Source organism: Coffea arabica, chromosome 9e (genome assembly GCF_036785885.1).
Source record: "Coffea arabica cultivar ET-39 chromosome 9e, Coffea Arabica ET-39 HiFi, whole genome shotgun sequence".
Lineage (NCBI taxonomy): Eukaryota > Viridiplantae > Streptophyta > Magnoliopsida > Gentianales > Rubiaceae > Coffea > Coffea arabica.
Genome location: NC_092327.1, coordinates 37,893,259 through 37,905,845, shown reverse-complemented (window position 1 = coordinate 37,905,845; position 12,587 = coordinate 37,893,259). Strand labels below are relative to the sequence as shown.

Genomic DNA, 12,587 nt, shown 5'->3' with positions numbered 1-12,587 from the left:
TGAATTGATGGTAGTCCCCCCGATCAATTGAGATGATGGATTCAATTGAGGACAAAATTGAGATTTCGCCTCCTTATTGGATGGACAGAGTTGCTGAGAATTCATTTACGCCGCTCACCGTGTCTCTTCTTCTTCGAAGCTATTTTCTCTCTTTCTTCTCTGGTTCCTTCTCCCTTGCTCCTCCTTTAATTAAACATTAAACAACAGTGCAAGACAAATCAGAGGTCATACATTGGTATTTTCCTTTCTCTTTCTCTCTTAATTAGCCTAATTTTCATTTTTAATTTTTTTACAACCTTTCTCTATACAGCCTTTATTTTTTCCTTTTATTAAAGTAGTTATTTACGATCTATTTTGTTGCTATCGTTTTCTTTTCTATTGTTTGGATCTGTAGGTTTCCATGGTACTGGTTTCATTTTCTTGCTGAAGTATTTCTATCTATTTTATGCCTAATTTCTTCTTTCTTTTTTGCCATAATTATTTTGTTATTTTGCAGGTTTTTGTCGAAATTTTCTTTGACTACTCACTTTTCATGACTGGTTGCAACCATTATCGGTATCACAAGTTTTATTTTCGGACCTTTATTTTCTCTTTTATTTTTTCTCTGAGATACGTTACAAATGGCTTGTAGATCTACTGGATTTTATTCTGTTCTCCGGAGGTGTCGTCTGCTCAAGTTTTATTTTCTTAAATTTTTTTAGAACTTTAAAAAAAAACTCAGTCTCTACGCACTTGGACCCATTTGGAATATTTCCTTTTTCTTTCTTATTCTTGAGCATCTGCTGAGTTGTTACGAGAGAATAGATGTTGAAAAAATTAGTTGAGCCGTAGTGTTTTTGCGCTATAAACATTCTTTGATCTAATTTAATCAATTTTGCTTAAGTTTTTGTCGGTGAATTAAATCCGGAGAAAGGAATGAGTAGGAACCTTTTTTTTAACCCCTGGAGTAAGGTAAATTACTCCAAATTTAGTGCATAGTGTCTGGTTATTTCTTGTTTTGAGTCTTTTCCTGCCATTGTTGGGATTCTTTTGGTCTCTTGTTTTTGTATCCATGATGTCTTTATGTTCAATTCTGCTTAATTAGACTGAAACTGCTGTAATGGCTGGACTAATTTTATCAGCGTTGACTTGAAAAAGTTTCTTTTTCAAACTTGGCTGGTTTGGCTACTGAATTTGTATTGGAGCTAGACATATATTTCAAAATTAAGGCTTCAATGTTGTGCTTAGGCAGGTAATCATGCAGGGAAATTTGTAATACGTCGACCACAGTAGTTTTAGGATTCTTAGGCTGAATAATTTTTAGACAGTCAACCGTAAAGTAATTTGAATTCTATCTTTCAACTTGAAAAACTGTTCTCCACAGTTTGTGTTGTTGTAGGCCTAAATACCAATTTATGGATTTCACTATTTACATCTTGGATCTTTAGGGCAGTTATGTATGAGAAGGTTTGTTCTCTGTTTGTTTTGTATCTTTATTACATCATGAAGTGGTGGATCTGTTTTGGTGGTTTTATGTCTACTTAATTGCCAGGTTTCTCGCAGATAGGACTTATCAATATCTATCTTTTGAATCTAAGTTGTACAAACTAACCAATTGCTTTCTACCTAGGGGCAGTTTTTGCTTAATACGACTAATATAAATGGTTTTGATGCTTGTAGGTAGTAAAACATTTGCCAAAGAAGAAGTCCCAAATATTAGATTTTTTGTACAGGCTAGAAGCGGTAAGTAAATTGCCATTTTTCTTAGAAATATTAAATTATGCATTTATTCTTGGCTACTTGTTCGTCTTTATGAAATCATTCAACTTTTTGAAATCAATTGAAGGAATAACTGGAAGATGCTATTGATGCTTAGTGTATGTGTTTTGGTGTTTGTGTGTGTGTGTGTGTGTGTGTATTTGAAATTTCTTTGACTTTGTATACCATAAATTTGGTTTTCCATCAGATAACATGTTCTCTAAGATTGCATATTTAACCAATCTAATCATTTCAAGCCAAATGACCTATTTTCTTGTTATGGGAAGTGTATTATATAATTTAGAGATGATATGCAGGCACAAAAGTTATTTGGCAGCAGATGGACTAAAATTGCAAGAGTTTAGGCAGTTAAAAATAGTTGTTAAACACAAAAAATGATCTGTTAATATTTTTCTTACATATTGCAAGAGTAGTCATATTTTGTACTTTGTCCTTTATTATTAGTTTCATCGTTGTATTATTTTTTAAAATTATTTATATATCATTCCAATGTTTTTTAAATCAGTAGAATTCTAGAATCACTGGAACTTGGTTGAGGTCAAAAATGAGTTAAGTGGTCATCAATGTATCAAAATTCTCATGTTTTTGGTGTTTTTGCTTCTTATTCTCAAATTCAGTGGTGACATTGGCTTTAAAAATTTACATCTCTTTCTTCTTCTTGAATAATGTATTAAATTATGTGAATAATGTATTTTCTGGTTTGACAAGTGCAAATATAGAAGATCATTTGTTCTCTCTTTTTGAGAACCATTGACCATTTTCCAAAATGGTAACTCTATATAATTGGAAAATATTATTGTTTATAATTTTGTTGGTATGGTCATTAAGAAACAAACAGTAAATTAAGGTTTTTATGCCGACGTTCTTATATCTTTTAACATTCTATTCCCAGGTAAAACCATTTTATGGTTTGCATTGTATTGACATAAAGGGGTATCGAAGACTGCTACTTTTGCTTAATGTTGAATTTTGCATACAAGTTCCGTGAAGGTAAGATGCTCTATCAACTCAGTGTGAAGTCTTGCGGCAAAAGAAATTTTTTTTTATTTTGTATCTGGGTTGGTTTCCCCATATAGGGAGGTTGATAGAACTTTCAAAATTGAATTTGAGGTGAGAAATGGGGTTGGCAATAGTTGGAATTTGACAAACTATTGTTCAGTATAGCATTGATTAGGACCTAGCATTTTGTTCGAATATTATGGATTGGGCTGAAATTTGACTATAGTTTCACTATAGCATTTATTAGGACCTAGCATTTTATTCGAATATTAGCAACCAAAAGAAAATTTTCTTAAAAATGGTTCATTTTGGTATGCATTCCAGATTACATCAGCTCCTTTCTTAAAGTTTGCGTTTCAGATTACATCAGCTTGAAATGTTTAGAGTCGATTCATTGTAAGTTGACAACATAAAATGGTTCACCTCATAAGGCCTTCAATATTAAATCTGCAACATTATACTTTTAAGTGGTATACCCTCATATAATCCACGGGAGTTTCAACTTTCTATTTGACTGGTTGTTTAAACAGTTAACGTCAACTTTGTTAGGGGATTACATTTTTATCTTTTATTAGAAATATGTTTTAATTTGAGTTTTTGAATTTCAAGTCATCACATACCCTTGTTCTTTCTTATAAAATGATGAAAACCAGTTAGATGACTCCAGTGTACTTGTTTTACAATATTGTCACATTTTTCAAATTTTCAAATCGCTCCTAAGATTCTTTTCATTGATTTTGTTTTAAATAATCACTTGTGATATGGTACTTCTGACAGAATTACTGGCTGAATTTCTAGGATGAAGAGTGCGAAAGTTGATTAACTACTTGAGATGACTGCTTTTTCGCTTTTCTCCTATACTGTCATGATCAAGACGCAAGATAATATCTTTCCAACCACGATCAGTGTGCATTTGACAGTTTGAATTTCTTTTTTTTCTTAATTCTTGCCCCGGTGATGATTAGTAATCATCCAAAATTATTTATGTATAAATATATTTATGGGAACATCAACGATTGTCTAGGGATCAACTGCCCTCTTTACTTAGTCGATAATTCCTTTCTCATATATTTTTTTTCTATGATAGCGTTATTGCGTTCAACTGAATTGTGTTTTTCTCCAATTAGGAAGTGTTTGGCTTCAACAATTTATCACAGTATTAGATGACAGCATCCTTAATTTTGTACAATGCAAAGCTATGGTTCCAACCTACCATAGCTGAATTTATGGTTGATTTTGATGCACATACAAAGCTGTGGCTATAAAGCACGTGCTCCGTCTCATACCATTGCATCTTCTCAAACAACTACAGGTTTCTCTAGACATCCACAAATCACACAATCTTGAAGAGTCATGGTCATATGAGTTCTATATCTCAAGATATAGCTATGTTATTGGGAGAGCTCCCGATATTAAGGATTCAACTCTATTGAACATATTACACTACTAATCATCACCACTAATTATCACTGCTTTTCCGTATTGCACTATTAAATACATTACATTACACATTTTCCAATCTTCTTATTACTTTTCCTCAAATTTTAATTACCAATATACTTATTCAAAACATAATCCTGAATTCATCTTTATTATTTTAATTCATCAGGATTACAATATTTCAAAAATATATCGGACATTAGTGGGCATAATTCCATTCATCCACCGCGCGATCTCCTCCTAGTAGGAGAACGAATGCGCATAGTGGAAGAGATCACTTTGTTTGAGGATTCCTAGATCTGTTGGAGTATAAGGATTGTCAACAAGGGCATTATTTTCAACAAAAATAATGGCAGATTACCATTTTGTGTACAAGGATCTGGAAGGTGCCTCGACGCAATGGGACGATATCCAGAGAAAATTAGGGAACCTTCCTCCCAAAGCCCCTGCTTTCAAGCCCCCTTCTTTCACCCCAGCCGAAGACCCCGACTCAAAGCCCAAAGACAAGGCCTGGGTCGATGACAAGACCGAAGAAGAACTTGAAGACCTTGAAGATGATCTTGACGATGATCGCTTCCTCCAAGAATACAGGTACCTCTTAACTTTTTTCATTTTTGGGGTGGTGGGCCTTTTGATTTTCCTGTATTTGGTCGTTGAATTGTCTTCATACATATATTGGGATTTCAGTAACTGAGGATTGAAAGTTAATTTCATTTTTTAAATTTCTTGGTAATTAGGATTATATTGGAATTATTTCCCATCTAAAGAGATTTTGAATTTAGGTAACAGTTGTGGAACTTAGTTCTTCAGTAATTGAGGTGAAAAATTAGGTGCATCTTGAGAAAAATGAGCTATTGAATTGGTGTAGTTTCAGTAAATGTGGAAGCTAATAGGTGTTTTGGTGACTTTGCAAAGGAAGAAGAGGTTGGCAGAGATGAGAGAATTAGCCAAAATTGCGAGGTTTGGGTCAGTGATGCCGATTTCTGGATCTGATTTTGTGCGAGAAGTTTCACAAGCACCAGCAGATGTTTGGGTTGTGGTGGTTCTTTACAAGGACGGGTAATTATAACTTATTAAGCACTGTTTTCCTCTTCACTATTATCTTTGTGGTGATTTTAAATTTTTTAAATATTGGTTCAAAATTTAGTAACTTTTTATGTTGGAGGTACTACATTGTTTAACACTACACATTTTCTGATAGACACGCCGATTGTGAGCTTCTTTTGCAATGTTTGGAAGAACTGGCTCAAAGATATCCGGCAACCAAGTTTGTGAAAATTATATCTACTGACTGCATTCCTAACTATCCTGATCAAAATATTCCAACTCTTTTGGTGTACAACAACAGTGCAGTCAAAGCAAACTATGTGGGTCTCCGTAGCTTTGGTCGGAAATGCACACCTGAAGGTATGTTGGAAGTTTAGGCTTCTGCAACTCTTGATATCTTCTAATGGAAGTTGATGTCTATATTGCCTTGAAACCTGTGTTTTATGGAATATTCATGGTTCTTATTGTTTTTTGTTTAGATTAGGATTAACTAGCGGAGGGACTGAGAATATGATAACTATTTGATTCCCTATTTTAATCTTTTGTAAATCGAATCTGCTATTTTCTCTGACTGATTTCATAAACTGCATTTCCAAATCTTTAGGTGTTGCATTAGTTCTCTGTCAGTCGGATCCAGTTCTCAATGATGGTCAGGGTGGGGGTGACCAGTCTAAGAAAGATGTTCTTGATGGAGTCAGGAAGAGGTTTATAGAGAAGGTTGTGACAGCGCGCGAAGATGATGACGGATCTTCAAGTGATTAGACTAGGACTTTTTCTCCCTTGTCTTGGACAGTTTATTTCTTTTTTATCTCCTTTAGGTTATCTGTCAACTTAAGGTTTTGGTTTGCAACTATGGAGATATTGTCTGATAATTTCCCCATTATTATGCTTTAGTTTAGTTTTGTGGCAGGGTATTCCAGATCTTGATGTGCTTGTTCCATTTGGCTCTCATGTACTTTTCATTCTAGTTGCAATGAAAAATTATTTTGTTTGTGGTGCTGTTTTAAATGAGTGGATTGTAATTTACTACTAGATATTGCCCCAGACAGCTCATTAACTGGTATACATGTTTCTTTTTATTAACTATGGTTTGCTCACGCTGTTGAACAGTTTGTGTCCTTTTATGGTAGTAGTTTACATTCAATCTAAGGTCTAATCGACATGTAAAGCTTGATGCCTTTGAGAATTTTAGAGTGTTGAATGCCTTTTTGATAGATCAATAAACTGTTGTACTAAAATTTTCCTGTGTGCTTGTAAAAGTTTTCATTTTATGACCTTGAATTCATAGTGTTATTTTGTTGTTTAATCTTTCTTTTGCTGGTCCTGCATGTGTGTCATTGAAAACTCCTATATGCTTATCTTCGTCTTTTGCTGTGTGCCAACTTATGCTGGTACACTATTCTGGGCTTGAGTAATTAAGAATGTCAAGTTTCAAGAAAAGAAATGGTTAATTTGTGTGATTATTGCTAAGTTTGACGTTGATCTTAAAATTCGGTTTAGCACTGAAAGTGGAATTTTCACTATTCTGCCAGGTTGGATCTTCTACTCCTCTCAGTATTTTAGTAAAACGCATATATTAATCATATATTCATTTTGAATTTGTGGAGGCTGTCTTTACCTGAATGGATGTAATTCTGCTCTGGAAACCGGTAAGAAACAAGCATCTTTTTTTTTTTTTTTTAAATTATACTCTTTGATGCTTAAAGGTGGTAACAACTCCCAGATTATAGGCTCTGCAAGTCAGGGTGGATTTGTTAGAATATACAAGGCACATGGGATATCTGTCCTAATAATGCTGTATAGAAGGAGAGTTGTGCTTTAATCTGGCCTTTCTGATAATAACATTAAGTTAAGGTATCTTGTACCAGATTCAGAAACTCATTCCATTGGAATTCTCTGTGTATCATCGGCTTGATATCTAACATTCTAGAAACCAAAGTGTTCCATTACTGAAAGAAGGATGTTGACTGAATTTAGTAGTTTAGAATTCATTGCCTCGTTCTAATTACTCTCCTTTGTAATCCAGAGGATGAAATTGGCTTTGCCTAGGAATATATCTCTACTCCAATAGAGCAATTTTTTTTTCAAACCGCATAATATTTTTTCAGGTAATTTGAATATTGCTTAATAGCTTAAGTCTGACTGAAATATTCACTGAAGAGGGATCATATAGAGGTCAAAATGAGATGTGCACCTTGAAACTCCATGTGATGCTGCCTTGTTACATGGTTATGCGAAGGGTGATTATCTGCCATTTTAAGCATCTTTGATTTTATAGTAGCTTCTGTTCTAGTTGTGGAATGGTTACAACTGCTGTTTGGAAGAGAGAAAATGTTGTGGTAAGCAAAAAAGCATGCTATAGAGCATCTTTATTTTGAGGAAACAGAAAAGCACATTGGATATGTCACTGACCTTGTTCCTTCTGTCAGAAATGACGGAATAGAAGGTAAAGGTGGCTGTTTTCGTAGTTGCAAGAATTCGAGATTGGGTTGGTGTTCGGTGTACCGGTACGAAGCTTGTTCTGAAAGCAGTTCTTGACAGTATGAGGTAAATCCGTCAAACTTGAGTTGTCTGAGTAGTTTTCATGATTATTTAAGTTTCATTCTGGCTGGCAGGACTTTACCTCACATTGCAAAGGGTATACTTCCACCTCCTCTATTAGCAAGCAAAGCATATTAGGCTTTACATGATTAATTGTAGGGTAGAAATAAAAAGCTAAGTATGTCCCGTGCTATTAGTGCAAATTTCTGTGATGGAAACTAAACCAAACTGTATTAGACGATTTCTAGCAATCTCGTTAGTAAAATTTACTTTTTATGTTAAAAAAAAAAAAGATATGACTGATTAGGAAGACATTCCAGAAGTAAAAGAAAAACATGCTGGAAACTATTTTTCCAGTTCAACTTAACATAATCACAAGAAAAAAAAATGATACACAAGTGCAGGAATCAATCTTGCACCCCAGAGTGAATGAAGTTAGTTGTCTGTGGAATCAATCTTGCAGGGATTCTTTTTTCTAAAAGGCAAATTGGGTAATCGACAATAGATTTTAAATTTTTCTCAGTATTCCATCAAGATCGTTACTGGTTAATAGTAGCAGCTTCTAGTTCTGAAGGAGTAGGTATAAACTTCGCCTGTAACTTTGAGTTATTGAATCAATTATAGAAATGCATCCCAACGTATTAGTTCTTATGGGCTTGCACTTGTGGCTTGTTCTGACTTCACCATTCATATATGTATGAAGTTGTAAATGAAAAACCACAGGAAGTTTACCGAGGTACAAGTTGCAGTTCGTCAAATGTCCTCGAGGGGCTGAATGCTTGGAGGGGATATCATATCATCCTACCTTTGATTATTGGCCACTATGATAAATTAAGGTAGCAGCCAGAGTCTTTCCTAAAGAAGGGCGAAGGCGCACAGTTGAATCCGAATCTGGATTACCATACCAATTCCCGACTCCTGAAGTCCTTTTTATTTAGTTCATGCTTCGTTTTCTATCACTTTCCAGTTGACCTGATTGCAAATGCATGTTTTCACTTTTCATCCCTTGTTTCGTTTGTCCTACGTCGATCAATCGCAAATGGAATATAAATTAACACCAAAATACCAATTATTACCTTTAGAATTCGATGAACGATAAGCCAAATCTGCGGAATATTTACGACAAATAATTTGTTAACCAATGATGTAGTATAGAAAATTGGAACTATAGGGTAACAGAGAGAAGCGGAAGAAGAGGAAGACCAGACATAAGGTACATTAAGTGATCCGAGCCCCACAATGGTGATTACTGCACATGAATTGAATTCAGTTTGATAAGAGATCGTCGGGTTAGTTTTGCCGATTACTTGCCATACATGACCAAGATTCAAAATCAGTAAAAATTTCAAATTCAGCCTTCGGCTCAACAAATTTGAAATTTTGTATTTGGAATTTATGTGCTCAATACACAACCTATAGTTGCAGTTGAACTTGAAAAAAAATAAAACAAGGGACATTTCAACCTTGAACGCAGTTTCAAGTTCGTTATCACAAATAAACAAAATTTATCGGCAGCAGTGCTGCTCAACACAACTGGAGTCGTTTATACCTCTACTGGTTAACATTTAGGAGTACAGATTGCACGCTAGTACCATCAAGGGTGGGAGATCTCAAGGCTCCAACAAAAATTGGTACTACATCTTTCCGCCTCAGAATCCACATCAAAAGAAGATTTAAGCTGCAGATACTGTTAGTAGGAAGGTCTCTCATACTGCAACTATCACCAGGAAATTTAAAGCTGTAGATGCACCCAAAAGTTGATGGTGGCAACAGCCCAAAAAAGATATAGAAGTGAACGAGAAACACAGAAAAAAGCATCAAATATAAGCTTATGTGAGCAGCTTTTGCTTATTACTTTCGGAAAAACAAATGTTCAGTAACAAAGCGCCTCTCACTTGGGTAGAAGATGTACAACAGGCAAAACGAAAAAGAAGGAAAGTGTAAAACAGCATATTATGTTACAGTTTGATGACACCCGGTTGGAGGAAGTTTGCTAGTCATCCAACATAAAGACCACGTTATTCTTCTTAACAAAGTTATGTGTTGTGTGGTCAACCACCTGAAAAAGAGCAAGTAACGTCACATTCTTGAAGAAAGGCTATTTTGAAGACAACAAAATGCAGATGCACACATAGCATAAGTTAAATACACAACCACAAAACTTATCTGGACTAACAAGCCTTTGAGAATGGCTGGCTTAACAAATTAATGCTGATGGGCAAAGATGACGAAAAAATTTCTCCTAAGATTCACAGTGCCCTGGTCCAAATAAAATATATATACTTATTGCTAAACTGAACCTATAATTAGATCTAGCCTCTTAACTATTTAGCAGCATTTATTTACAAGAAAATATTTTGATTCAGTAAGTTGAACACTCTAGAGCAAAGCAAGATCATAGGATTAGATGAGAGAGATCAATAGCCCTCTTTGCTTTAGTATGGCATGTATTGACTTCCACAATGTTGTAAAGAACTTGTACAGAGAGAACTTTTGGTCGCTGAACATGTTGCTCTCATCAACTTCTGAAAGAAAGAATGGTTCTTCTTCTCATTTATCAATTACCCCCACTATTGATTCATTGATGCTCTAGCCAGCATTGCACAACTAACATTTAGCGTACTTAACCCCAAGGGAAATGATGAAAACAGAAGGCGATAGGAGTAGAAAAGCTTTAAGAAGATTAAATGGTTTAAGATTCACACAGCCAAGATTATCTTCCACTCTTTGCCACGAAAGCAACACTTATGTCATTTTAGATCAATTTACCTTTTCTCTCTAGCTGATTATTAGAGTTATGAAGAATGTTCACTATTCTTAGTGGTACACCAATTTGTGTCTGGGAAACTTTTTGGATGAGCACTACTACATCTTTTGTTTGACTGTAGAACCTATATGTTTCGATCCAGCTTTTACTCCAAGGTGCATAATGGTCAAGGCATCAGATATAACTCTGGCCATGTTTTTATTATTATTATTTTTAAGTTTTGAATCTGACAAATAAAGTGAAGATGGTGCTATCTTTTCCTCGGCAAATAGCTGAACCCCATCAACACCTTCAATCCAAGCTTTCTCTTATGCTTTGTCCATATAGTAATGGCATCTTAAAATTGCAAAGAAGCTAAAGATGTCTATTCCAACATTTGCTATGCATTTAAATTCCTAATAAAGGACATAATCACTTCCACAATCAAGTTTATCGAGTTTCACAGTACAGTATGAAGGAAGCCAGATTGTTGGACTGAATCTCATTACACACCCCCAAGAACAAGTAAATCATACTAGGACTGACAACATCAATTTAAACTATACAGGTGAATTGAAGAGGATGCCAAGTAATTGACAGAAATCACAAAAAGAAAAAGCAGTATAAATCGACTGACTTAAAAAATTGCTTACATTGGTGTTGCTGAGTTCTAGGTTGTAAAAGTCCATTGCATCTTGCTTAAACAGAGGCCCTGCGTGCCACGTACCACGATTCAACTTCAGAAACTTAGGACCTGAAATTCTGAAAGCACGCACATCATCAACAGAGGGAGGAACATGGTAATGGCCGCAATGTGATTGTATAACGTCCGCCCCTGTTGTGCCCTTAATTTCACTTGGATCGACAATCGATGGTTTAGCAACTCCAAGATACCAGACATTGCCACCAATTGAACCCAAACACTGGGTGACATTAGCATGATGGGTTATGTTGGAAAACTTGAGAGCCCTATCTTCAAGATGCATAATATAAAACCTGGAAAAGTAGGCATACATAGAAAGCACGAATAAAAGAAGTTACTTTGTCCAGTTGAAAAGAGCAAAATATCTGGTGTATGAAAAATTGTTCTTATCGTGGTGCCAACTTTTGTTAGGTGTCATAGCATGAAAGAGGAAATTTGGACTCCTCAATTGATTATTGTGTACCCATGAAAAGTTAAGCATGCTTGACACTCACCCAAATTGTCTCGTTTAAAAGCCTAGCTCCCTGTCAGTAAGAAGGCGCTAGAAAAATGAAATGAAACATGCAAGCTGCTATTTTTCCAGGTCAAGTTTTTTAATAATAGCAAGATAGAATTTAGAAAAAAGTGCAGAAATGACCTTGCGCCCTATGTTTGAATGGACTTGTATACTTAATCCTTCGATTAATCAATACAGAAAAACTATCCGTTGCTGAAATTTTATTGACGTAGTAATAATTGTTATGTTCTTAGGTATTATATCTTCTAAAAACCAAAGAAATTAACACTAGCAATGAAACAGTATGCCAATGAGAAGTCCACTTCACCCAAAACAAAAGCAAATAAATTTAGCAGAAACCCAAACGAACTCAACGCCCCCAAATAGCTCTCAAGGCAATTTTTTAATACATCAATTAATTATTGCAAATTCACAATTAACATCAAAATCAAACAAGGAGATGGATAGAGAGAGACAGAGACCGGGGAGGGGGAGGGGAAGAGGGAACCTTGGAATCCCACGGGAGAGGTCAAGTTGAGCGTCAGCAGGGCCAAACTCTTCACCATCAGGGCTGGCCTCAATCACTTGGCCGAATTCTTGGAAGGTTTCTGGAGTGGCTTCAATGGGTTTCAGCTTCACCACCGCCGGCGCCGGCTGCGACGTCTTTGAACCGTTGGAAGATTCCATTTTTGGAGCTACGACTTCAGTACTGCTACTAGTGTAATATTGTGGCAGAAGAAGAAGAACAGCTTACAGTCAGAAAACAAGAGGAGGATTTTGGTGGGCCCTCACTCTTTATTATGCAGGCATCCACAGTAATACATGCAACGCCAGTACTTCACTATTTCCTTTTTATT

The 12,587-nt window shown here is 35.5% G+C and overlaps 2 protein-coding genes across 6 annotated transcripts; one reads left to right on the top strand and one right to left on the bottom strand.

The window, feature by feature from the left end:
• On the top strand, positions 1-6,243 carry LOC113710293 (uncharacterized). Of its 5 annotated transcripts, none has more exons than XM_027233215.2 (8): positions 1-235; positions 497-555; positions 1,660-1,722; positions 2,651-2,748; positions 4,367-4,788; positions 5,113-5,256; positions 5,546-5,604; positions 5,849-6,243. In XM_027233215.2, the coding sequence occupies exons 5-8, from the start codon at positions 4,547-4,549 to the stop codon at positions 6,004-6,006; spliced, it is 603 nt and encodes a 200-aa protein (XP_027089016.1). In that variant the 5' UTR covers positions 1-235; positions 497-555; positions 1,660-1,722; positions 2,651-2,748; positions 4,367-4,546; the 3' UTR covers positions 6,007-6,243. The 5 variants fall into 5 exon arrangements, with proteins under 5 accessions (XP_027089016.1, XP_027089013.1, XP_071922016.1 ...); XM_027233212.2 differs by having other exon boundaries at positions 26-235; positions 5,399-5,604; XM_072065913.1 differs by lacking the exon at positions 1-235 and adding an exon at positions 289-403 and having other exon boundaries at positions 5,399-5,604.
• Positions 6,244-9,598: 3,355 nt separating this feature from the next.
• On the bottom strand, positions 9,599-12,565 carry LOC113709475 (uncharacterized). Its single transcript, XM_027232247.2, has 3 exons — positions 12,239-12,565; positions 11,185-11,527; positions 9,599-9,844 (listed from the first exon to the last, which is right to left on the bottom strand). Exons 1-3 carry the CDS (start codon positions 12,415-12,417, stop codon positions 9,779-9,781), a joined length of 588 nt encoding a protein of 195 aa, XP_027088048.1. The 5' UTR covers positions 12,418-12,565; the 3' UTR covers positions 9,599-9,778.
• Positions 12,566-12,587: the final 22 nt, after the last annotated feature.

Excerpts from the sequence above, each read along its gene's own strand:
- LOC113710293 (XM_072065915.1), top strand. The coding sequence starts at position 4,547 with ATGGCAGATTACCATTTTGTGTACAAGGATCTGGAAGGTGCCTCGACG. Across the intron at positions 5,257-5,398 it reads GTGGTTCTTTACAAGGACGG|ACACGCCGATTGTGAGCTTC; the intron begins GTAATTATAACT and ends ATTTTCTGATAG. Across the intron at positions 5,605-5,848 it reads TCGGAAATGCACACCTGAAG|GTGTTGCATTAGTTCTCTGT; the intron begins GTATGTTGGAAG and ends CCAAATCTTTAG.
- LOC113709475 (XM_027232247.2), bottom strand. The coding sequence starts at position 12,417 with ATGGAATCTTCCAACGGTTCAAAGACGTCGCAGCCGGCGCCGGCGGTG. Across the intron at positions 11,528-12,238 it reads CTCTCCCGTGGGATTCCAAG|GTTTTATATTATGCATCTTG; the intron begins GTTCCCTCTTCC and ends CTACTTTTCCAG. Across the intron at positions 9,845-11,184 it reads TAGAACTCAGCAACACCAAT|GTGGTTGACCACACAACACA; the intron begins GTAAGCAATTTT and ends GCTCTTTTTCAG.